At 39.1% G+C, this 26,904-nt stretch overlaps 1 protein-coding gene across 1 annotated transcript in view; it reads left to right on the top strand.

Annotated features, from left to right (window-relative positions):
* The window catches only part of TRANK1 (tetratricopeptide repeat and ankyrin repeat containing 1), a 49,700-nt gene extending 23,332 nt beyond the window's left edge, over window positions 1-26,368 (top strand). Inside the window, exons 10-24 of the mRNA XM_058832096.1 lie at window positions 1,340-1,495; window positions 1,860-2,111; window positions 2,979-3,155; window positions 4,577-7,453; window positions 8,052-8,251; window positions 8,723-8,860; window positions 11,638-11,778; window positions 12,480-12,636; window positions 13,491-13,579; window positions 16,073-16,176; window positions 17,767-17,899; window positions 18,751-18,896; window positions 19,916-22,986; window positions 24,504-24,605; window positions 25,544-26,368. Coding sequence (XP_058688079.1) covers window positions 1,340-1,495; window positions 1,860-2,111; window positions 2,979-3,155; window positions 4,577-7,453; window positions 8,052-8,251; window positions 8,723-8,860; window positions 11,638-11,778; window positions 12,480-12,636; window positions 13,491-13,579; window positions 16,073-16,176; window positions 17,767-17,899; window positions 18,751-18,896; window positions 19,916-22,986; window positions 24,504-24,605; window positions 25,544-25,656 — 7,856 coding nt within the window. The 3' untranslated portion in view covers window positions 25,657-26,368. The remainder of the gene's footprint in view (window positions 1-1,339; window positions 1,496-1,859; window positions 2,112-2,978; window positions 3,156-4,576; window positions 7,454-8,051; window positions 8,252-8,722; window positions 8,861-11,637; window positions 11,779-12,479; window positions 12,637-13,490; window positions 13,580-16,072; window positions 16,177-17,766; window positions 17,900-18,750; window positions 18,897-19,915; window positions 22,987-24,503; window positions 24,606-25,543) is intronic.
* Window positions 26,369-26,904: the final 536 nt, after the last annotated feature.

A 26,904-nucleotide genomic window follows, 5' to 3' on the forward strand; every position in this document is an offset into this window, starting at 1 on the left:
GCACAGTGGTTATCCATTACGAGGTTAACACCAATACCTTTCTGGTAGTAATGGCTTTGGTTGGCATTTCAGGTTGCAGTGTCTTTTGTGGCCAGGGGTTTTTTGGGTTTTGGGGGTTTTTTTGGTGATGCACAGCCTGCAACAGTTTTCTAAGCTTAGTGCAAATGAGAGGCTGGAGAATAAGCCTCAGCTTTACAGGTAACAATCTGAGGTTAGTCCTTCTTTCTAAAAAGATGACCAACCTTGTCTCTCTCTTTGTCCTAAGAGGTAAAGCTACTGTTTTGTTTTGTCTTCCATGTGCCTGGATTCCTTAAATCCAAGCCAACTTTTTCGCTGTTTAAGGGCATTTATTGGGACATTGTTTAATATCTGCTATTTCCCATTACATAAATATCTCTTAAACTTGTAGATAACATTTTGGTATGGTGTATATTTTTGGCTTTGTTTTTTAACTTTAAGAGGAAATTCTTTTATGGCTTTATGTTTTAAGTGGCACTGGGGAATCAGACAAGCTCATTTAAAGTGTATGCTGTGAACATTACTGGGTTTAGTCATCCACTCTAAAAATTCTGAACAATGATATAATTGCAGCATTTTCCTGCCTGCATACAGAAGCTATTGCAGTCAGCCTTGTGAATTATGGTAAATAGTCGTGGTTTTACCTCAGCTGCCAACTAAGTACCAAGCAGCAGCTCACTTACTTCCCCTCCCTCCCATTGTGGGTTGAGATAAGAACAGTTTAAAAATGGAAATAAAATAAATTACTACCATTATTATTGTTATTATTGTTATGAAAAGGAGAAAGAGGAATAAAGCCCATGAAACACAAATGATGCACAGTACAATTGCTCACACCCCTCTAACGTGATGCCCAACCCATCCCCAAGCAGCAGTGGTCCCTTCATGGCCAATTCCACATAGTTTATGTAATGAACATGACATTTTGTGATATGGAATATCCCTTAGGCCAGTTCAGGTCAGCTGTCCCAGCCATGCTTGTCTCAGGGTAAGCACTGCTCAGCAACAACCAAAGCATCACTGTGCTATCAATGGTATCCTCATCCTACATCCAAAGCATGGTACTGTACCATTTACTAAGAAGAAAAATAACTCTATTCCAGGCAAAACCAGGACAAGAGTGTATTTGATGAAAGTATCAAATTTCCTTTGGGGTCAGAAATCTATCACAGGACTGGCATTTGGCAGTAAGAGTTTCAGCCATCTGTTTTTAATTTGCCACTATACATTTCTTAGAGCCCTGGGATGTAATGCATCACAGTCTTGCCCTGAAAACATGCTGGCAAGGAAGTGGATTTTAAATTTCTGTAATGTTTTGCAGGAGAGAATGAGAGTGCCACAGCTGATCCAGATTCTCTCCAGGATGTTTTGGAACAGTTTGTCCAGTTCTACAGGTGTGAAAATGGAGTACATAATAAAAATGTATTGAAGGAAGATGCAGTTAAACGATTTCTGAAATGGCTGTCTTCTGTGAAAGGTGCAGTGAGTTTCCATTTCTCCCTTTCACAAAACTTAATTGCTGTGAAAAATGTGTCTGGTGCTAACATAAATTAAGTGCCCTTTTGCCCTTCTTTCTCTTATCTGTTCCTGTAACTTTTAGGACTGATGTGCTTTTAATTATATTTAATGTTGTGTTTTGCACTTAAAACCAATGGAAGATGCACAGAAATTCATGATGCATCAAAATGTTCAAACTTGGCTGACAGCATAAGGATGGAAAGATATATTTTGATGTTCCTTACTTTCAGTTTAACAAGCTAATTATTCTGAAATTAGTTTACAGTGAGGTGGAATTCATTATATGGCTTTGAGTGAGTTATGTTGTCTTAACTGTCTTGCAGAAATCCCTGAAGAAATCTCATGCGACATCTCCAATGCCTGTGCTAACAGCTTCATAAAACAGTTGCTGGGGAAGCAAATGTGGCATAAAGTTTTGCTGCTCCTAACAGGGACAGCCAATGGGGAAAATCCATCAGGTGGAGGACTCTTCAAAACCTGCAGTCTCTCAGATGTTGACATTGGCAGCATTATCCAACAGACTGAACGAATGGATAAGCAAGTGCAGCTCATAAGATGCTTGCTTGAACGAGGAGGTGAAAAACTGTGATACTAATGTGCTATAAGAGATGCAGTATGTTATTTGACATGTTGGGAGCAAGATTGTTTCAGAAATACCAACACATGGGGTTTTTTGTGGCTTTGTATAAGTGCAGCAGCTTGTTGGAACACACGCATTGGCTGCATCTGCTGTGTGGGACATGGAGAAGCTAGTAAGGCTACATGGGTGGAAGATGTTTATCAAATGAAATTTATCTGCTAGGGTTAGTAAAAGGCCAAGGACTATCGTTGCTCCTGCACTTGTAGTTTCTCTTGGGCCTTAATTTCTCTGTCTTCAGCCAAAATATTGTCCTGGTAGAAAGCGTAAGGCATAGTCTTTGAGTTCAGTCTGCTGTTATGCTACAAGTAACGGACTACTTCATTGATTTCAAAGGCATGACCAGATGTCTTTCTGTTTTTAACTAGTGTAGACATCATCATACTTGTTTTGTATGAGCTTATTCCTAGGTTCCCTCTGGCGTATTTCATTTAATCTTACAGCTTGATGCTAGCTATAAGTTATGGACACATGGTACTGCTGAAACCTTTTGAATGCCAGGAGAGGAAGGAGGCCTCTTATGTCAGTCAGTGACTGACTGACTTGGAGAAGATATATTCTGGCCTTTATGTCTTCCTATCACAGCAAAGGGACTGGTTGCTCAGCTTAATGGGATACAAGGATAAATGATGAAGATATTCTTAGTCAAAAAGTGTTTTAACAGTTACATGTAAAAAGCTGGCAAAAAACACCCCTGTCACCTGCTTGACAATCAGCATCTGACTGCATCTGTTCAGAGCTTTCTGTAGTTAGCAGATTGGTGTATTAGATTTAAACCCTAATATTTTCCTGTCCTTCACACCAGCTCTGCCTGATGGTATTGGAGCCAGCTCTGAAATACCACTGAAAATATGCCTCAGAAAGAATTATTTTGAACTGGCATATTTGCTGCTGACCAAAGGCGCAGACCCTCAAAACCTCTCTGTTGCACAAGGAGATACTGCTTTGCATGCTGCAGTTTTCATCTCTTTAAATAATAAAGGTAAGGCTTTTGCTGCTGAAAACATCCCCATTCCTTACCTGCCCCTTCTGCTGCTGCAGAGACAGTGGATCAGGATGTGTAACTGTGTCTCACTCAGCCCCCAAAAAAGTCTGCAGGGCAGAGGACACACACTAGTCTGTTAAGCTGATGTGTTCTGTTTTGTGGCTGTGCTGGCTGGGTCTGTGAGGAGAGGTAACAGCAGCTCAGGTGACATGGGGCAGTCAAGGAAGGCTCCTCTCTGAAGCCCTGTGAAATGAGTGCTAGGTGGGAATGAAATAAACTGGATGTATACTGGAAGAAGCAAGGGTAAAGTAACAGCAATGACAGCAGGCTTTGAAGGAAAGCCCTCAGTGGCATCTGAAATCTGTTTATCAGGTTTTTTCAGTCATAAATCAAGTAAAGTTCTGTTCAGGGGAGAAGGGAGTGAAAGAACTGGAGGGCTTACTTAAAAATACAAAAAGTTAGGATAAACTGTGAAATTAAGCTCCCAAATCACATTTTATTTTAAGTCAAGAAAAAAATGCATTTTTGAGTTGAAGGATTAAAATTATTCAAAATACTGAATATATTAATTTTTAAAGCACAAACATTTCGTTGAGTGTCTTTAAGAGATTAAAAGGTAATGCCAGTTGTAATTTTAAATCAAAAGATTAAGAAGTCCTGTGACAATATGTTCTCTGAAGCATTTTTCAGTGAGTAAAGTTTTTGATGTGCAATTTCTTTACAGTGATTTTGACGTGTCACTATTTTACAGCTAGAAAAGAAATGTTTCACATATATTGTCTCATTTAAATCACATCTATTATCTGGATGAAATCCAGAAAGCTGTAGAATATAAATGTATTTTTTTTCCCCCCAGGGAGGTAACTAATCTTATTTTTTAGGAATTTGCTCCAGGGACCTCAAATATCAGGAAATAATTGGGATTTCCTGCAGGTTATTTTAGTGAAGCAAAGTTATCTGCAGCAAAAGCAAAAGTTAACTGCTTCTGGGTGCCTTATTACAGTGAACCAAATGACCCCAGAGCACTACCTTGAGCTGCTGCTTATCTGGATGACAGGCGACCTGTGTCCCTTGGGTAGCAGTCAGGGCTGATGTTGGAAAATGAACAAACCTGTCTGTACCCAGAGGTTAAAAAAAGAAATTAAATTGACTGATGCTATGGTAATAATTGCAGCACTAGGAATTTCTAAAGCTTTGCTGCCTTTGTGTTGTTTTCCCTGAAACTGGGGAAAGCTCAGTTTTGAGCTGTTTGATGTAAGCATGTTTTATAAACATGAAATGTAGATTTTATTTTTCTTTTTAAAAGCAACTGATTTTAATTTACTGGCAGCAGAAAAAAGAAGTATTGAAATTGTTGGAATACAATGAAGACTTGTAAAGCAAATTAGTTTATTTTCTGTTTGTTCTCCTGCTTTCAGATAGCACTGGTTTAAACATTCTGAATTATCTACTTGACCTCTTTGCTTCAAGACCATCTGACTTTCCATATCTTAATCCAAACATACAAGATGACAATGGAAATACAGTGATGCATATTGTTTTCCAGAGAGGATTTTCAAAGCAGACTAAGAGAATAACGGAGTTACTGGCAAAATTTGACATTAACTTTAACATAAAAAACAAATCAGGGAAAGATGTGATGCATAGAATTAAAAAGAGAGATCCACTGCTAGAAGCCTGGAATAATGCTGCACAGGAAAAGAAGAGGCACCGCCAAGACAGAGCAGGGCAGTTGGTTAAAACATCTAAACCCATTCCAGCCTCTGAGATTTCACAGTCAAAGAGCACAGGGCGTTCTTCATCTGGGCTCTCATTAAAGGCACCATCCAGCAACGCAGTGCATAACGAGTTAAAACCCCCATGTTCCATAAAAACAAAAAAGGGTCAGTTGGAAAAGCAGGAAACAGAAGGAATAAGCAGCCCCTTAACGCTGCAGGAAAGTCTAGTGCAGGTAATCACAGCTTTAATTCAGCAATTGAAAGTGAGCGACACCCTGAAAAAGGATCATCCTCTGATGCAAAAGCCGTCTTCAGCCCAGACTAACTTGGAAGAGGAAAGAAGTTCCTTGCAACCTTGTGGAAGCACAGCTCATCCTGAAAGAAAAGGGAATGACTGGCAGAAAAAGAAGGGAACAGAGGAATTTAGTATGGCCCTGCCTAATGGAGAGAAGGAAGAACTAGAGGAAGAAAAGGGGAAGAGTCTGGATTTTGAGGCATATGTGCTGGAGTTTGATAACATGACTTGGGAAATAGAGTGCACTCCTGAAACGCTAAAGACTTTGAGCAGTAAAGCTGTGCCTCATTATCTGAAAGCTAAAACCATAATGGCAATTAAGAGGCTAGGCAACGGGGAATGGTCTAGGGGCCTCCAGAAGCCACTGAAACACTTGAAAGCTGATATCCAGCTGTATGAAGCCAAACTGGGCAAAGGTGCAAGAATGCTATGGGAACTTGCCATTGACTTTTCTCCTCGTTGCAGTGAGAGTCCAGAAAAGATCATGGAGACAGAACAGACAAAAAGTTATTCAGAAAAATCAGGTAGAGTTTACACAGAAATAATTAGAATTTGGGCCATTGTTCTTGACCACTGCAAGCTGAACCGTGCCTTAGAAAATATATGTACTTCTTACAACCGTGGACTATCCTGCATTTTGAGGAAAAAGCTCAAGGGTATAATCAAAGGACATCAGAACCACAGTGTGACAACACAGAGGCGTATTCCACGTTGTTATGTTGAAGACATGGAGGCAGAAAAATCAAAAGAACATACCATGCCTGAGTATTTCCCTCCAGCTAGTGCAGCAGAATTAGAATACAATATAATGAAATTTCACAGCTTCAGTACTAACATGGCACTTAACATTATAAATGATGTGCAGTCTTCCGTTGATTACCCTTTCCGAGTTGGGGAGTTGGAGTACGCAGTGATTGATCTCAATCCAAAGCCTATGGAGCCAATCATTTTAATTGGACGGAGTGGGACAGGGAAGACAACTTGCTGCTTATATAGGCTTTGGAAGAAATTCTATTCTTACTGGGAAAAATCCACCTTGGCAGATGGACCTCTGTTGGAGAGGCAGACATGGCAGCAGAGACAGTGCAGTGAGGTTGAAAAGGCTGGTTCAGGGAAGGAAGAGAGTGAACTAAAATATGAGAGTGATGATTCGAGTGAGGAGCAGGAGAGTGATAAGCAAAACCAGGACAGCGAGGATGAAGAGGTTCCTGTGGGCACAGCTGGTGCAGAAATGAATTCATGTGGTGACCATGAAGAAGACCAAACGTGTAGTGCAGAAGCATCAAACAGGCTGGAGCACCTGCACCAGATCTTCGTAACAAAAAATCCCGTCTTGTGCCGAGAAGTTCAGAAGAATTTCATTGAACTTAGCAAGTCTTCCAAGGTGACCAGTCACTTCAAGCCTCTGGACCCAAATATTCACAGGCTACAAGACATTAAAGATGAGAATTTTCCACTGTTTGTCACCTCCAAGCAGCTGTTGCTGTTACTAGATGCATCCATGCCCGACCCATTTTTTCCAAGAAATGAAGACGGAAGTCTTAAAAGAGTAATTGTTGGTTGGAGTCCTCAGGAAGACTTGGTTGTACCAAATTGGCAGGATGAGGATGAAGAAGGTAATCTTGAAGCAGAACATGGTGATGATGGAGGAGCTGCAGATGCGTGCTCTAAGGAAAGTGATCCTTGGACCTTTGTGACTTTCAGTGTATTTGCAAATGAAATATGGCCAAAAATGATAAAAGGTAAAAGCTTGTACAATCCAGCACTGGTTTGGAAAGAAATAAAATCATTTCTGAAAGGCTCTTTTGAGGCACTGAGTTGCTTTGGGGGCAAGCTTACTGAGGAGCAGTACAAAAAGCTAGGCCGAAAGAGATCACCAAACTTCACGGAAGACAGGAGTGAGATCTATCGCCTCTTCTGTCTTTATCAGCAGATACGATCACAGAGAGGTTACTTTGATGAAGAAGATTTGCTGTATAATTTATCTCGAAGACTTTCAAAGCTCAGGGAGCTGCCATGGTCCATCCATGAGTTTTATGGCGACGAGATACAGGATTTCACGCAAGCTGAGCTAGCCCTGTTAATGAAATGCATCAATGACCCTAATGCCATGTTTCTAACTGGTGACACTGCCCAGAGCATAATGAAAGGAGTTGCTTTTCGTTTTAGTGACCTGAGGTCACTGTTTCATTACGCAAGCAAGAGCTCTGTGAACAAGAAGCAGCGTGTTAGGAAACCGAAAAGGATATATCAGTTGTACCAGAACTACAGGTCCCATTCAGGTAGAGTAACAAATTTATTTATGGTCTGAGCCTGTGCTCTTCAGATGTCACTTAATTGAAGTTTTCTGCTGGCCAATTCAAAGCCAGTCTCTATGTGGCCTGTTTTTTGAAAAGATCAGATGGGACAGATTTTTCTGATATGTCAGTTCTGGTTTTTGGCATGTCAACTGGAAAACCAAAAATAAATGTTTTTAAAATTTTAATTTTTTGAACTCTTATGCTTATTGGGTTGCTTTGGCTGTGTTTGGGGCAAAATTTAAGAAATTATCATTCCTATTTCTGTTGTCCTATCCCCAAAGCACTAGATTTTGGGGCATTGGTGTGCTGTTTCTGCTTTTCTTACTTATTTCTCATTGTGATCTTTATTATGTGAGAATGCTGCCAAGCTGTTGTAGCATGTTTTCTGATCTTTAGAGGCCCGAGAATGACATCCACTCAAATTGGCAGAAACATAACTAGAAGCTTACAGCTTCAGCCTTTCCTGACTAGTGTTTTTGTCATTATATTTCTTGATTCCAGGTTTCTTACAGAACCTTTTAAAAGTGTGTTTGCAAGGTCTTCAGGTTGAAGTTTGAAACCTGTATTCTGCTTTTTGCAGGTATTCTCCGTTTAGCATCTGGAGTGGTTGATTTGCTCCAGCATTATTTTCCAGAATCTTTTGATCGCCTTCCTCAGGACCGTGGTCTCTTTGATGGGCCAAAACCTACAGTCTTGGAGTCCTGCAGTGTTAGTGACCTAGCAATTCTGCTGAGGGGCAACAAAAGGAAAACACAACCCATAGAATTTGGAGCACATCAGGTTTGCTTTTTTTAGGCTTTTTGCAGATTCTGCCAGCTCTGTTGCTAAATAATAGTCTTGTGTGAACTGCCCACAACTTTCTTTTTTAAGCCCTTGTCTCACTGATAAATTAGGCATTTCAAACTTGGAAACCTTTATTGTGTTGGTTTCTGTTTCTTTTTAATACGTCTGGTTCTTTCTGTTCTTTTTTTGGTGTGAGGTATTGTGTGAGGTATTGTCTGACCTGTTCCTTTCTAACTCCAAATTTTCTTACACCAGATCTAAAACTGTCTACACATACCACGCATTTGTCAGTCTTCTAGTGGCAGCTTTGTGACCTTTTTTTTGGCGTGTGCTGAAATGTCTCTGTGAAATGTCTAGTTTTTAGAAGGCTCTTTTATTTATCATCATGTTTGTCTTTCTCTATGCAGCTGGTGCCTTTTTTTCCCCTTTTTTGCTTTCTAATATTTTTTTAAATGTATTTTATGGCAGGTGGTATTAGTGGCAAATGAAACTTCAAAGGAGAAGATACCTGAGGAACTTAGTTTGGCACTTGTACTGACAATTTATGAAGCAAAGGGCTTGGAATTTGATGATGTCCTCCTTTACAACTTTTTCACAGATTCAGAGGTATTTAATTCTTATCCATTTTCTGCATTTTCTCTAAAGTCAGACTTACTTGTGGTCTAATTGGTAGTTCAGCTGGGAAAGGATTCCCTCTTTTCTCTGAAGATGAGTGGTTTCATCACAGTAGAAAACAGAGGTCGTAGGTTTATGAATTGGGAACGTGTTTCCTTAAGTGCTGCTTTTTCCTTCAGGTTTCCTGTTAAAATTCAAGGGAGAGTCTAGGGGTAATATGCACAACATTGCACACACACGCACACACACATGCTCTCTTCTGCTGCACACCAAGACTACTCCTCTGACCCCAGCTGGACAAGTATTCCAGGTATTCCTTACTGAACATGCCTTCAGACACTCCATGTACCTATACCTGAATTACTCTGCGATTAAACATTCAGTGTGAACAGCCCTGTTACAGATGTCCTCTGCCTCTACCCCTCAAAACAGGGTCTCGTGGTTTTCAGCAGATGAAAAACACAAGAAATCTGAGGGCAGCTTACTGGTGGCTCTTCACAGAGACTAGTGAATGTTATGTGATGAGGGCAGAAGTAGGGAGCTTGAAGTAAATACTGGCTGTCATGATAGATTTCTCAAAGTTGATTTGTTTCTGGTGATGCAGGTTGTAATCAGAAAAACAACAAGGCATTTATCAGAATTTAGCAGAATCAGTTTAGCAGTGTTGAGTTGTGTAGGGCATTTTAGCTTAGACTAATGTATGTCAGGCCTGGAGAACTGTTTTCATACAATTCTTCCGTGTTCCTGTGAGTCATGAGTAATTGAGTTGATTTGAGCAGCTAAACAAGCAGGCAAGAAAGCAGTTCACCCTGAGCTTTTCTAAATTAGAAAAGCTGTGTCTGTGGACTGCTGTAAACACAGCAGTGTGGCCGTGTGCACTTTGTAAAGTGTTGGGTTTTCTTTTTATTTGTCTTGAAAATGAGATTTAAGAAGAGTCTTGTTTCAGGAAGCAGATGGGAATGAAAAATCTAGAAAGCAAAAATGCCAAGCCCCCAAAACACAGCAAGTTCTTGACCAGACTGATACCTTTAGCTGGTTGTCATGTTACAATCTATGACTTAGAGGCTTGGGAATGTCTTCATTTGAAATCTTAACTTCAAAATACATTTTGTAGGAAAGGTTTCCTGTTTTTTCCCCTGTGGGAAGACAGTTAACTTGTTTTGTGTTGCTCAAAGCTCAGAAATATATAAATTGTAAAAATGTTGTTTCAGCCTTATTTGTGAATATTTTTTATTTTGTGCCGGAAACTTGGCAACATTTAATCACATTTTAATTAAATACCAAAAGGGAAAAATGAACTTAGAATATAGTCACGATTTTAAGGTTATTCATTTTGCAGGGGATCAGGAACCTGCAGAGTGGTGTGATCAGGAGCTGGCATTTCCTACATGGCATGAGAGTGCACAGCACTGATCTGCTGCCACACTTCAACTTACAGTTAGGAATGTCTGTGTGTATTTATAGCCATCTTTCACATGTCTCTGTGTTGGAGTCCAATATTTTCTGACCACGCTTTTTAAGACTTTCCCTATGAGTGGGTTTTTTTGCTCACCTCTGAGTGTTCTTACAAGAGGAGGTGTTGGCAGGTGCCATTCCACCCCCTGGCTGAGACCAGCACTAGCAGTTACTGGTGTTCAACACAAAGCTTAATACATTCATCACATGAATGACCAGCCAGATCTTTTCTGGGAAAACTGAGGATGAGAATATATGCCAGCATGGGATATGTGTGGGTCCAGCTCACTGAGCTTGTCAGCCTTATAGAGTCAAGGAGACTTACTGGCTGCCCATCCTAACCTGCAGGCCAAGATCTCTCAAATGTGTCTTAGATACTAGATTTTAGTATGACAAATTGCAGCTTGTGAGTGTTATCCCACCACCATTTACCTTTTATCCTGCCCCAAACTGGCAGGGAGCTGCCTGGCCCAGCAATCAGCACACCCCCACTCACTGAGTTTGCCTGGTGTGGTATTGGAGGTTAATTGGAGGTTATTGGCAGAGAATCCTCGTCCCTAGGACTAAAACTTGACCCTCCTCCATGGTGGAGGTAACCTGATTTCCTCCACAGAGGGATCACTGTAAGGGTGTTTAGCTGAAAAGGTATAGACCACCCAAGGAGGTTTTTATGTTTAATATCAAATTACTTCTTTGATATATTGAGCACTGCATATGATTTGGATCTAGAAGAGTGATACAGCAGGATCCTGAAATCCCAAGGCAAGCATAGTGTAACAATGACAATATACACTGGAATTGCAATACAGATGTGATTCTCATTAGTGCTCCCTGTATATATATGTATTTCCATTAGCTTCTCCATTATGATGCTGGCCATACCCAGTCCCTGAAAAGTAATATGCAGCTTGTAGCCAGCTCAAGCCAGTTGCATTCTTAAAGGTGTGATTTGCTTGCTCGTCATATTTTCCACAGTCTGTTGGGCTGAGGCACATCTTTGCTTTTGCCTGGGCAGCTCAGGAAGGTGTAACTCTGTGCTAGCTGTTTTAGGGAAAGTTGTTTATATGCCTTCATGACCACCTGGTACAGACAAGTATCTCAAGCAAAGGCTGTGTTGAGATGAAGTTCAGCTTTCTTGTTGAAAATTGCTGATTATTCTTGACTTTCGTCCCTGAGATCATTTCTTCCCCCAATCTTCTCCTCTGAGCCTTCTTCCGTTGTAGGGATGAATAGGTCACACCATACAACCTTGTGTGCATGTAGGCAGTAGTGGTTAGTACATATGAATAAACCTTATTCTCTTGATATTTCAGGCTAGCAAAGAATGGAAGATAATTTCTTCTTACAGTCCTGATCCAGATGTGCAAGTGGGAAGCAACTTGCTAATTGAAGTGCCATTAGAGGATGCTACTGGTATGCAGGAAAGGACTCCATTTAATGTAGAAATGTACAAGGTGAGTTTTTTGTAACATTGGGAGCAGGAAGCACAATTCTTAAATCTTAAAGGTAGGGAAATTTCTTAAATCCTTTCATCCTGTGTTAGTTCCATGTTTATCGAGGTTGCTTTACCTTTTATAGTTCACATTTGTATAATAAAATAGAATAGAAGGTTAATATAATATAATGTTAATATAATGTCATATAATACTGATTTTAAAAGATGGGAGATTGTTTGCAAGTGTAATTTGATTAGAGAACAAAAATTGTGTCATAGACTTTCAGGTATATTTACAGAACAGCTGTGGTTAAAGCAAATAGCAATTCAGCTTGTCAATATTCATTATTCTTAGAATCTATTTTCTGATTGGTGTCACTACCTTGAAATTAAGGAAGTTGCTTAGAATCTGGTGATGCAGATATTTTCAGGATTGTATGGGAAATTAATAATTATATGTGATTAGAAGGAAAGCACCCTGTCATACCTGCAGCTGATTTGTAGTAGTAGTTGCTTGTAAGTTAGCTGGACAATGGCTTATGTAATTGAAATCCCATATTTAACATTTAGACTTGCTTTCTAAAGTACTTAAAAGCACTTTCTTACTTGTTATTTGTTGTGTATAAATTCTCTGTTTTCGTATAACTGCAAAGTATGGTTCTTTCTAACAATTTAGCTCATCTGGCATTTAATTAATTTAATTTTTTTGTTCTGCCTCAGATGCTGAATGGAGAACTCAAGCAATTGTATACTGCAATTACAAGAGCCAGAGTCAATCTTTGGATCTTTGATGAAGACCGTGATAAACGGGCTCCAGCTTTTAAGTATTTCATCAAAAGGAAATTTGTTAAGGTTGTCAAAACAGATGAAAAGAAAGGTAATGTTGTCCTAAAACTTTCTCAAAAGACTGTCAAACAGTCAAAACTCATATTTTTTTGCTTCTAGGCTGTGTAATAAAGAAGGCTTAATGCCTTGGTCCTTCTAACTGTGTGCATTGACAGCTGCCATTGCAAATTTCCACTTATTTCAGTGGGTCTTAATTCTTTGTCTCTAAAGATCAGTTGCATATATTAAAGTTTATTGCTAATTTGCTAGTTTAAGGTTTCTTGCTGTCACAGGAGAAGAATCAGTGATCCCTCAGACAGATCTGATCTTGTAAATAGTTTATTGAGTTCTAACCAGTGAATTCAGATATGTAAATATTCATTAAGTATGGATGGATTGGTGGTCAATACTCTACTTTTTACATAAGCTTTCTATACCTATCTTAAATATTACACACATGCAAAAATGTCATTTACCAGCCCACTGATGTCTGGTGTTGAGTAAGGGATCCCTCAGCCTCGAGGGGTGACCTTAAGAGGTGTTCTGACATAAAGGGAGATCAGGTTATTGCTGCTCAGCCAGTTACTGTGGAGAGAGCTCAATGGACCCTGATGGCTGCAAATATTTATGGCTTAAAGTGGTCAATTTGTAGTCATATTTTCTGCTGTATTAATGCAGTTTCAGCCACTTACCAGCCCAGTCTCCAGCCAAACTCTGGGGGTTTCTGTATTCACGCTGGTAGCTTGACACAACAGTGTTACCACACTTGACTCATAGTTACCATCACTGGAGCAACCACAAACATAGAGTTCAGAACATTATGAGATAATGCTTAGTATTGGTACATGTAAGTGGTTTCTGTGGTTTGTCCATTCTAACATAAAATGGTCACCCCTGCCCTTGTAGACTTAGATGACAGCATGTTTGCTAAAACTTCAACTCCAGAAGAATGGATTGCACAGGGAGACTACTATGCCAAACACCAGTTCTGGGAGGTAGGAACATATGTTTATCTGAAATAAGGATTCTTGCTTATTCTGAAACCTTTTCTTTTCTCTGTATCTATAAAACCATCTGTAAACCTTCAGTTGTTCTGTAGCAGTTTGCCTTAGTTTGTGGTCTGTAGCTGTGTTTCTACTTGTAAACGACTTACAAGAAGTGAGCAGAGAGAACAAGCCTTTTGTTTGTAATCTTAAATTCACTGCCCAGAAATTTGCAGTCCCATGGGGGAAATTACATTTTAATGCATACGAATGAAAGACGGTTGGAAAAACAATTATTAGCATCAATCAGAATTGACTGATACATGTGAATCTAAACCATGTTCTTGACAGCATCATTGCACATACTGCAGAGAAATGAAAGCATTTCTTGGAAGTGTATTAACTTGGGTAGGAAAATGATGGTTTCATTCCCTTTCTGTTTAAAGAACACAGAGATTTTACAGTCTTTTTTTTCCTAGCTTCCTACTTAATACAGTCCAGATATGGAATGACAGTTAATGGGATTGAAGCAAATCTCAGCCAGGATGACAATATCAATGAAATATTCTAAAGGGAGATAAGGGATATCTCTAGATCAAATGATATTGTCCTTATGGGGTGATTTTAACTTCCCAGACATCAACTGAGAAAATCATACAGTAGACACAAACAGGTCCAGGAAATTTCTGGAGCATGTGAAGATAATTTGTGGGTTCAGGTACTAGAGGAGCTTGCTAAAGAAAGTGACCTCCTAAATTTGTTATTTGTAAACAGAGATGCATTTGTGAGTAAAGTGGGGATTCGTGTCTTGGTCATAGTGACCACAAAGTAACTGAGTTTCAAGTTGTTGGCTGCAGAAAAAAAGTCCTGCAAACCTTTGACCCTGGATATGCCCCAACAGTCAAAAAGGCAAACAATGCCCTGAGTACATCAAATACAGCATTGTGAGCCAGTCAAAGGAAGTGATTGTCCTGCTCTGCTCTGTGCTGGTGCAGACTCACTTGGAGTACTTTGTACAGTTTTGGGCACCAAAATATCAGAAGGGCATCAGACTATTAGAGTGTGTCCAGAGGAAGGTGACCAAGATGATGAAAGGTCATAGAATCATAGAATGGTTTGGTTTTGAAGAGACCCCAAGCATCATCCAGTCCCAACCCCTCTGCCATTGCCACAGGCAGCTCTAGAGGGCACGTCTTAAGAAGAGCAGCTGAAGTAGCTTGTCTTGTTCAGCCTTGAGAAGACATGGCTGAGGGGTAACCTCATCACAGTTTACAACTTCCTCAAGGGGAGCTCCTGATTTCCTCTTTCCGGTTACCATTACCCCATAGGACATGGGGAAATGCAATGAAGTTGGGTCAGAAGATCAGTCTGGACATAGGAAAGGGCTTCTCACTGAGAAGGTGGTCTGCCACAGGCACCCCAGGAAGGTGGTCATGGCATTAAGCAATGAGTTCAAGTTCAAGAAGCATCTGGTTACCATCCTTAGTTGTGTAGGTTTGTTTTAGGTAGTCCTGCAGGGAGCAGTAAGTTTGCCTCTATTACCCTTTTAAGTCCCTTTCAATTTGAGATGCTCTGTGATTCTATGAAATAAAACTTTAGACACTTTTTTTATCATGGCAGAGGGGAAGCTTAAAACATAAAATTATTTGAAGGGAAAGTAAATATTTATAAAAGACAAAAATCCAAAATAATCAGCTGCCACTATACAGATAGTCTTTATCTCCCCTTGAAAATAAAAAGCAATTTTCCAAATGGACAGAAAAGAGTTTAGATAAAAAACCCACACAGCTTAAAAAAAAAAAAATCTTGAAATCTGAAATGTATTAGCTATATTATCTCCAAATTTGTTTTCTTTATAACCCTGATCTTTGCCAATCAGTGCTACCTTAAGATAACATTATCTGGTGACTTAGGCAGTTCTAAGAGTGGCTTGCAGTATGCGATTTCCAAACAGAATCAACACTAAATTAATGATTAGAATAAAGAAATCATGGTGTTGCAGAATAAGCAGTGTGATAATGAAGCAAGCCTTGCTAGGAGCACGGTAACTCCTGGTGTTTCTATTCAGTTTTCACAGAAAAAACCCAGCATGATAAAAGCATTGAGTAAATGTTCCTTGCTTTTCGATTTCACTTTGCACACATTGGTCTTCCTCACTTTTAGTTATATGTTGTAGATGCCTGGTCACTTACCAGTTGTTTTAGGCTATCATTCAAATTGCATATGCTATTTGTTCTTTCAGCTTACCAGGAATTCTGCTTTCACTACTTCCATGTACAATATTGTAATTAATATTCTAATTTTGGTAGTCACATGTGGACTGACTTTAAAGCTTTTCTTTTTGTCCTAAAAGTATACCACAATGTTTTACCTTTTCCTTTTTCCAGGCACCCTGCCAGTCTTTCTGCTTTCCATTCCAGTGATTGTAAAATTAAGTATTGCTTTTATGTGATAAGCCATGGGCTGGATGCACATCTGTGAATGCTGTGTGTGATTTCACCCCAGGTGGCTGCCAAATGTTACCAAAAGGGAGGAGCAGCTGAGAAGTCAAAACTGGCCCTGACACACGACGCTGTTCTCAAAGTGCGCGCGAAGAAAAGCAGCCCAAGGTAGGTGTCAGTGCAGCTGAGCAAGTGTCCCTCTGCAGAGCCAGACCCCTCAGGGGTGCAGAGGGTGAGATTCACACCACAGCTGTGGGACTGGACCAGAGATGTCAGAGAACAGTGCAGGAGGGTTGTCTTTCTGTGTTTGTGGTTGGCAAAATATATTTAAGAAACTGGAAGGTCTAATGCTATAGGATCCAGGGCACTGCTCCCTCTGGGGAGTAGTGGCAGGGCTGTCCAAATGAAATTGGCCCTTGCAAAGGCTTACTGGTTGTGTGAGAGAAAAGTAACAGGATTTGCATTGTGTCAAGAGGCTTTACATCCTTAGATATAGATAGGAGAACATATGCTATCAGCAGTGCTCAACTTCAATTAATCACACTGAATATTCACTCAACAAAGGAGAAGGAATGGTGGTGTGCATTGGGGAAGAAAAGCTGCTATCAAAAAGTGAGCTTTGGGGTAAAATTAGTTTTACAGTCAGTTTAAACTAAACAAGCAGAACCAGATCTGAACCAAAGGACAGTTTTAAAGGAACAGATTTTGAGATGAATCATTTCGTTCATGATTTCAGCTGAGTAAAATAGCTCTAGAATTTGACAGGGGAGAGAGTTTGCAATTTCCTGAAGAGGCTTGGAAACTCTTTGGGACTCATATCAAATAAGACAGGAAAAAGCTTAATGGAGAAGGATCTAGACCTATGTGAATCAGTTCCTGCTCATTCTGGGGAGAACAGAAGCTAGCAATAGTAGCAGAATGAGAAAGGAATTACTAGATCAGAGGAAGCTGGCACAAAAGGGAGAAGAGGGAAGATCTAGGAAATGCTATCACTGGAGTTAGTTGAGATTTTATCTTTTTTAATTACCTGCTTTACATGAGTGGCCCTGGTTAGAATTATAAGATTCTCCTAAAATTTCATGATTATAGAGAAGTTGTTGATGGGACTGATAAAACTTTCTCAGTTCACTGTGTTTGTCAGCTGCATAAAATTTGAGGAGAAGGAATTTGGTGTATTAGGATCTGTTAAGTTTATAGAACATGTGTAATAAAGAAGCTGCCAAAGCTGAATTTTTTTTTTAAAAAAGTGGAATTAATGCTAGTGCAAGCTTAAATAAGATCTTTGTGTGTTCTGTATGAAATGCTCTGTACAGTTCTGATTCTCCAGGCTTGAGAATTGTGAATTCAATCTAGATCATGCTGCAGAGATACCAGGAAGGCTGGGATTGTTTAGTCATACAAAACAAAGGCAGAGAGCACATTTACTTGTGTCTCTAATGACTTTGGTGCTAAACAGCAGAAAGGAGAGAGCAAGCTAAGAAAAGGAAAGCAGTGCAAAATCACAGTACTATACATTAGTTAAAAAAAAACCTCAAAAGAATCTTTTGACTGCCAGAGCTGTCATATTTTGGAACAGACTTCTGGACAGAGAAGTGCCAGCCCAAAATATAATTAATTGTAATCAGGTAATGTATAAAGAATAATGTGTGTTGTCAGTGTTGGTTGGATTCAGTGGCAGCTCACGTGATTTGGATGTTAACAGTAATGCTAAACTTAATTTGGATGTCAGTAGTAGTTTTCTCTTGCTTCTTTCCACAGGGAAAAACAGATGGAATATATGACATTGGCTAAAACTTACTTGGAATGTGGAGAGCCAAAACTATCACTAAAATGTCTGATTCAATCAAAGGAGTTCCGTCTTTGTGCAGAATTGTGTAAAAAATTAGGAAAGGTATTAAATAACATCACTTTCCTTTTCCTACAGCTTTTTTTCCTCTCATATTACTCAGAAAGTAATAGTATCTCTTTGTGTCATGGTAAATAGCTAAACTGAACAAGCTCTTTAATCTGGGCTGTTCAAAAGGAATCATTTGTCAGAGAATAGGCAGAAGAGGAATGAAGTGGAGAACGATGCAATTATGCAGGCTGGCTTTATTTCTTTGGCTTTTCTTAAATGTCATTATCAGTCATTTGCAGTCAAAAATTAGTAAATGACTGATGTCATGAAACTTAAACTGTTGCTTTATTCAGTACTCTGATGATACTGAAACTTCATTGATAACAACCATCTAAACAGAACCTTAAAATTTGGAAGGGTTAAAGTAGTGTGCTAACAATATGTAGTATTTTTATTTTCAGTCTATTTCCACTAAAAGAATGTAATGTGACTGTTCCCAAATATTTGAAGTTTAGAATATGTTAGGTTTCTCATTCTGCATCCATAACTGCTTTAATTTAGTACTGTTCATTCTGAGAAATCTGTAAATCAGGAGAAGCATGTGTAGTGTTTTCTAACAGCAGGCAAAGCTGGCTGGTTAAAATTATTTTGAAGATCTTATATAATACCTTTCATTTTATGCTCTAGTTTTTCAGGAACAAATATTTTGAAGGTTTTTTTTAAACAATCTCTTCAATTTTAGTGATGGTTTCTTTAATATATATTTGATTTTATTCAGATACTTAATTACATTTTATTGAAGTGTACTTCTTTATGAGATATGATGGAATTACAACATTTATTCCATTCATGTGGTTTTAACTGTTTAAAGCACTTCAGTTTCATTATTGACTCCTGCATTGCAGATGAAAGATGCTGCAGTTTACTATCAGAAAAGCCACTGCTACAAAGAAGCATCTGAATGTTATGAACTAATCGAGGAGTTTGATCTGGCCATTAAAATGTATTGTCAGGAAGAACTCTATGAAGAAGCAGCAAAGGCAGTTGAAAGGTATGTCCTGCAAGATGGTATTGGAATATAATTCTCTTTTGCATTTCTAAATTCCATATAATGCAGCTGGTTCACTGCAAAAATTTCAGAAGGGTTTTGTCTACTGACTTTACATAAATCCTTTGTGATGTACCTTTAGTAATGGTGACTGCTTTTTTGAATGATTAAAGCTTCCTTAATATGTAGAGGTTGTTCAATCAATAAGTTCAAGCATTAAAGTTACTTTACCAACGAACAAGTTTTTAAATCATCCCCCTACAAAACATTCATGGAAATTTATCAGCATAGACACAAAAAATCTGCACCGCCATGTTTATCATGAGAAAGATGATAATGGAAAGCTAATGATAATTTACTCATCTAACAGGAAAAAGTTACTCATTCTCAGCATGCAGGAGAGAATATTTCACAAAACTGGCTTGGGGATACCTCAATAATTTTACATGAGCCATTAATAATTAATGTTCTGAAAGATGCAACCAGACATTTTGCTCAGACACTCCATAAGCTTCAGAGTATATGCAGATACATACAGCAGGCTTGAAAGAATTCTCTCTACAGTGACAAGTTTAAGTAAATGTTACAGAATATTGCATATTATCTATCTGTGGAGAATTCACTGAAATTCATAATTTTTTTAATAAGTAGAAGAATAGTAGAAGAATAATACATAAAACATGTTAAAATTATTTGTACATTGATTTGACAGTGGGGAGAATGCTTCACTAATGCTGTAAACCTTGTGATCTTGTTTGTACCAAAAGTTTTAATAATCTTGATTCTGACAGTCTCATGTTGTAATTAATTTCTTTCTGTAGATCTTTTAAGATGATGTGATCCTCTTTTGCCTGACAGGCATATCACATGAAGCAGTTGGCTTTTTTGAAGGAAGGGCTTCTGGTGGAAACTATTTGTTTAATGTTGGTGTTTGGTTTGTTTGTTTGTTTGATTTTATTACAGTGCTTTTTTTGTCTAGATTTGTCATCTGTGGCAGTAAATTGATATATCTCTTATTTCAGATATGAAGATATGTTGAATGCAAAAGGACGAATGGCTTCCAAACTCTCCTGTACAGCAAATCAGTTGTATTTGGAAGCAGCTGCAAAGTACCTGAGTATGAGCAGGACTGAGGAAATGATGCAGGCCCTCTCAAAGCTTGATATAGAGGATCAGCTTGAGTTTCTGAAGTCTCGTGGATGTTTGCACCAAGCAGCAGACTTATTGAAAAGGAAGGATCGCCAGGAGGAGGCTGCAAAGTTAATGAGACAACACGGGTTTGCTCTGGAAGCAGCCAACCTTACGGCTATAAAAGAGTTTCGCGCATCGTGTTTGCTTGCTGAAGCCCGTGCCAGGCTGAGTCGCAGTTCAGAATTACACCTGGAGAACGTGGAGAGCATCCTAAGAGAAGCTCTTGAACTTTGTGAACAAACTGGGCAGAAGTGTGGCGTTGCTGAGGCTGTGTTTTTGCAGGGAACGCTGAAAGGAGACTTCTTGAAACTGAGCAACGCGTACTGCAAGTTCCTGTCTCTGAATCATTCCGCTGGTGCAGTCGAAGCTCTCTTTGCATTATGCCGCTGCAGCACTCCTAGCCAGAACATCCTCTTCATGGCAGCACGTGGCTTAAAGGCTCTTCTGAGTCTTGTTAGTGGCCTGAAGAAAGCAGCCACCAATGCGGAGAAGGATATGGTGAAGTTATGCTTTGCCTATTTTGGGATTGTCCCAACAGGTGACAGTTGCCAGGTGTCTCAAAATGAAGCTGAACCCATTCTCAAGTTTTTATTAGACAAGCCAAGTCTAAAAGAGAGGAAGACAAAAGGTGATGTCACCATAAGCACAGAGAAAGTAAAATCAGCTTTGAAGCAGCACTTGTTAAGCAGGTTGTGCTTTATCACCCGTGAGTTACTGAGCAGGAAGTACCCTGATATTTGTATGAAGTTCATTGCTGGATTGAACTGTGAAGATAAAACCTGTGAGGGTTACCACAAGCCCTTGTTGCGTCATGAAGCAAAGACAATATTTCAGTGTAAAATGCATCTGGTGGCAATAAATGGGCTGTTGTTGGAAGCCACGTACGCTTTCCCTGAAGAGCTACTGAGTCAGTGCAAAAGCTTTGAGGACATTTTGACTTCTGACAAATATGCATCATGTAAAGCCCTCCTAGGAATATTTTTTCCTAATCATTTTCATTTGAGAATACTGTCTGAGAACCCAAGGGCATGCAAAGAAATACTGCAATTCAGTAGTGTTATTTCCAAACCTTGTAGAGAGATGTTGAGGAAGTACATCACATACAAGTTTAATAATGAAGACATTGCAGCCAGAAGAGAATCAACTGACCTGTGGCTAAGTGCCATGAAGGTCCTTATCTTGTCTTCAGGATATCCTGAAGAATTTGAGAAACTTCTTTTTAAAGAAGAGGATAATTATAACAAAGAGCTAATGTTTGCTTTGGCAAAGGCAAAAAGTTACCCAAACAATAAAGGAGAAAAGACCAAAGGAATAGAGGGCAGACATGGTATGTTGCTACCTGACAAAAATGTTGAAAACACAGGAAGAACACACTTGTGCTTCATTCGGCTTCTTGAAAATTCACTTGAGCAATTCTATGTTCATAAGAACCCGGAGAACTGTAAAAGATTTTTTTTCCGTTTCATGAATGTCGTGATCAAGAAATGCACAAGGTACCTGATTCCAAGCATAGGAAATACGGTGATGTTGCTTGAATTCCAGTATATTCTGTGCTGTGCTGTCCTGATGCGTCTCTCCAAGAACATTACTCTCTGCCTTCCAAAGAGTTACATTGCCCTCCTTCATTACTGGGAGTTTCTGTTCAGACACAAGGACCATTGCAAAGAACTGAAAGACACATTTTCTATTATACAGGACTATAGACCAAAGGACACAAATTCAGCTGTGTACTATTTCAGATCTCATCTCTGTTATCTAGCAGAAGTCTTGTGTGGTGTTCATGGAAGGTTCAATGTCCTCCTGGATGCATTCAGCGATCCCGACTGTGTAACTTCAGGGGAGGCTGAGCGGACAGTAGTGCTGTGCTTAGTGATGCTGCTGAATGCTGACCAGGTGCAGAGTTCTAAGCATAAATCCCTTTTACTCCACCTCTTTCCTGAAATCAAGCTGATGCTGGAATTAATGAGAAAAGACACTCCCTCTAAAGTACCTGAAAGATTGCTGAGGGTCGTGGAACAAGTGTCTCATGCTGCACATGTGAGAGAAGTTGCTGCAGGCCTGCAAGAGCTGCTGACAGAACGAGATGAGGAGCACTTGGTTGACTGCCACTGGAAATGGGACACTGCCTACACTCAGGGGCATCCCCCCATACGGGGCATCCAGTATGAACGCGTAAACCTGGACAGATTTATAACCTCTTTGGATGAAACAGAATATGCTGATGAGCTGAAAGAGGAATTCGAGGGGGTTCATTGCTTAGAGGACCAAAAGGATCCCCTGGAAGTCATTGCATTCAGCAAGCAACAGAAGCAAGAGCAGAAAGCATCTGCTCAACGCCAGCTGTATCGTGTGTTCCATTTCATTTCCCTGTATGTCAAGTGGAAAAGGAAGGCCCGCTCCAGAGTTCATCCTGTTACAATGAAAGAAGAGGAATTTTTATCAGAGATATTCAAAAGAGCAGATATTGACCAAACCCAGTGTGATCTCTGTGGTGTCAGATTCATCCAAAGCTCTGAGAACTATTTCAGCCGCTCAGAGAGCATGGAGGCAGACACTTCTGAACCTCTGACACCAACAGAGAGCAGTGGGGAAGAAAAGTTGCATGCAGAAGGAAATGCAATTTCTGTGGCCAGCGAGGCCTACATGGAGCACAGAAACACAGAAGAACACAAAAATAACCATGCTGCCTACAGACACTACGCTGAGTTTTTCAGAAGAAAGATAGATCCAATAATACACGATGGACTGGAAGTAGTGGAGGCCATTACAGAAAGGGATTACACCCGAGACTTTATAGCATATAAAGAAGATTCCAACTTACGCCAGAGGAAAATCAAAGAGAATATTAAAAAAATTTCAGATGCAGTAGAGGAAATCTATGAGAAAAAAGGCTGGGCTAAAGGTAGGACCTTTCTAGTTTTCTTTAAGAAATTTGTCATTTTTTGGCCAAACCGCTAGACCTGGTAAAGCTCCATTTGAAAATCTTAATGTGGTCCAGAGAAAGGTATTTCAGGTAGCCAAGGAAAAGAAGAGCTGAGAGAGCTGGAAATACTGAGAATATATTCTAAACTCTTCCAACTTAATAAATTACATAGTACAGGTAAAGTGAATAGCAGTGAATTTTTATAGATAGTAAAGTGACTTTTAACCACATGATGAGATATATGGTGTTCTCTGAACTTACAGTTTTACAGCAACTTTTCAGTTTTACTGACAGTTCATCTTCATCAATTTTTCTATTGTTTCTACTGTTTCCAATTTATTTCTGCTAGCCATAGTAATTTGGATATGCAGGGGTAGCCTGGTAGGAGTACTTGTAGTCTTTGACTAAGGCTATTTCTGATTATTCTGCCCTTGAACTTGTAATTTTGCTAGGGCTGAACAAAAGTGGATACTTAATCACAAATCTGTGGTGTGTGAGGTACTCAAAGGCAACACTGGTATTAAAAAGTTTGGTAAATTGTGGTGCTTGAGATACATATTTTGATGCTAGATTTTTTTCCCCTTATATGCTTAAAACATTAAACTATGTCGAATTTCTCAAGCAAAATTGAATTAGTGAGTGAGTGGCTTAGAAGCATAATTGTTTAGTATACTTGCTTTGGGAAAGTGACAACTTAAATCCTAACATTGTTCCTGGCTTCAGTGGTAGAAATCCACCAATCCTGTCAAGTTGTCATTTTGCCTTTGATGTCTGACAGTAGTGAAAAACTGTAGTGTTTGATATGTTCATCAGCTCTGATCAGTGAAATACATTAAATTTGTAACTAAATGTTAGGTTGTGCTCTTCACATGTAAGATTTATTTTTATTTGGTCCTTGAAGTTTAGCTTATTGTTTACTTGGCATCCTGCTCAGTGAACTATATTAGTGATGGATATAGTAGGCTTTAGGTAATAGTGATTTCGTTATGACAATTGCTTGATGACTGCTACCTTGTTCTTCTACTCAGTGAAAATATATATAGAGAAATTGTTTGTCTCTGAGATTACTTTTCCCTCTCTTTATAACAAACATTTTTCAGGTTCTTAATGGTGCAGTTCAGCAAAGGCAGCATCATTATAGGTCTGTGTTTTACTTTGATTTGTATAATTTCAGAGAGATAAGGAAAGTCAGGAACTTTATAACCCAAAAATAAAGTAGAATGTTTTCAGGGTTTGGATGTAATTCAAAAAGGGCAGCACAAGGATGTAGAACTTCTGCTCTGATAATGCTAGTAATGTTGATTGGAATGGGGAGTAATATATACATCATCTTCATCCACATTAGTGAATTGAGATCATTGGTGACCATGACTTCTGGGTTTGCAGCATTGTCATCCCACATAGCCCTGTGTAACTTCATTTTGTGCTTGACTTTTAGCTGCTGTCCATTTCTCAGCTAAGTGTTCTCACAGAATGTTAATTGTGCTCCATTTCAGCTGAAGAAGTAATAACCACACATGCCAACAAGTTGGATTACACCATTGATGATGCTCGTAAGTGGCTGAAGCAAATGGACTCTCACAGGATAACAGAAGAAGGTATATTTTAAAATACAGCTTTCTGTGCCCACTACTGTTCAGTAGTGGTCTCTAAGCATCACTTCAGTCTCCCACTCAGCAGCATTGTGGATATTCACTGGCCTTTGAGAGGCAGTCCCACAGGAGCACTCTGGAAAACATGAGATAACCAGGCCTTTCTCAGTGGCTCTTCAAAACAGAGCAGCTGGTTGCAGGGTGGCCAGAGGGAAGCAAGCCTTCTCCCTGGCTCTCCATGGATCCCAGCCTGATAAAGGATGCTTGTTTCTTTTATTTCACTTCCATTTCTCTTGGTTTCATACAAAAATTAGCATATATTGATGCAGTCTATTGCATCACAGATCTCTGAGGGCAAGTGTAAGACTTCACTGTGCCTTCCTGAATGTTCATGTTTAAACATATATTTAGGTGGTGGGATTGCAACAGTTGCAGAAATAGGCAGCAATAGGAAGTGATTAGACTTACAAAATGGACTATATGTAAAGCATTAAAGCAGCTCAATTTTAGAAAAATTGGTTGTGATAAAGCCTTGTGTTGCCTCTTCCTGTTCCAGCAGATAGTTAGTAGGACTTGGGGTGTTCTTGTAGTTTCAAAAGCAACCTTATAGTCTGTCTTGGAGGTCAGCAAGGAAATACAGTGTCTGGTGAAACTGAATCTTGAGAGAGATGAGATGAACTTCAGAAAAGTCAAAGGAAATAACAATAGAAACAGACTCTCAGTGTGAAAATTAATAGTGCAGCAAGTGGCTTAGCAGTTGCTGCTTCATTGCTGAGGTCTTAAGCACATTGTCGTATTAAGCAAAATATATCTTAAACATGTTTATGCACATATGAAGGTGTATTGATGACATATCAAATAGCAATGACACAGCTTGTCATGCTGTTAAGAGAAAAAGGTGTTGGGATTTCCCATTCTGCATTAATTTATTGTTTTTAATATAGGTTCAGTGCACGATAAAGACTTGGAAAATGAAGTGGAAGATGAAATTATGGCTTTTGAAGAACTTGCCCATAAAAAAATCTCAAGGAGAAAAGGAAGACATGGGAAACGATAATTTGAAAAATTACTCCAGATGGCTACTTTATCCTCTTAACAATCTAAGTTTAGAATTAATTTTTTTTTTAAAAAATAGAGGGATGGGGCCAGAAATCAGAAGAGGCTGAAGAAAAAGAGCATCTTATGCTGTGTTTTATTTTGGGGTTTCTTTACTGCTTGTATTGTGTCAGAAAAATTACCTATGTTATGATAATGTAATTGTTAAAACCTATGACTGGACCAATTTCCTTTCAAACCTATGTGATATCGTAAAAGTAACAAAAGCCAAAGAAACAAGCAAGTAGAAAAAAATATTAATGTTCTGACTTATCTCAGGGGTATTTTTCCACTCAGTCTTTTTTTTCTTCTTCCTTGTAAACTTGCATCGTCATTCTTCTGAGCTGGAATTCTTGGAAAAATAGATTGATACTTTCTCTGTCTTGTTATGTTTAGAACTTTTTGACTCTTCAGGTGAGATATTTACAGTATCTCTCTTTTCTATTTTTATAGACAAGAAATCTCTAAACACATTCATATTTCTGACAGCTGTATATTCTTCTGATTACATAGGTATAAAAGTTAGGGGTTGTCTTTTACTTGATCAAGTTTTGATATAAACTTCTACCTGTACCTATTGAAAAAAAATATAATCTTAATTTTAAAGAATGTTACATATTTTAAGTGCTTTGTAAGGTTTAATCAATACATTTTTGTAATGTATAATGTTTTTATAAAACCTATAAAACTTTTAAAATCACTTGATCTTGTCCTATTTTTTGAATGCTTTCTGAAAGCCGTATGTGACTGCATGAGTGAGACTTGTAAATTTGGTCCTGAGTATCAGTTCGTTCTGATGGGATCTCAGTGTGTCCTGGTTTTGGCTGGGATAGAGTTAATTTTATTCTTACTAGGTGGTAGAGTGCTGTGTATTTGAATTCAGGATGAGATTCATGTTGAAACACACTGATGTTTTGGTTGTTGCTGAGCAGTGCTTACTGGTGAGTTTTCGGTTTCCCGTGCTCTGCTAGAGAGCAGGTGCACAAGAAGCTGAGAGGGAGCATGGCCAGGAGAGCTGACCCCAGCTAGCCAAAGGGACATTCCATAGCATAAAGCATCTTAGCACATAAACGGGGAGGAGGTGGACAGGAGGGGCTGATTACTGCTGGGGAGGGGCTGAGCATCGGTCGGGGGAGTGAGCAGTTGTGTTGTGCATCACTGCTTTTCTTGGGTTTTATTCCACTCTCTTTTTTATCTCCCTTTTCATTAA

This window comes from Poecile atricapillus, chromosome 2, assembly GCF_030490865.1.
Source record: "Poecile atricapillus isolate bPoeAtr1 chromosome 2, bPoeAtr1.hap1, whole genome shotgun sequence".
NCBI lineage: Eukaryota > Metazoa > Chordata > Aves > Passeriformes > Paridae > Poecile > Poecile atricapillus.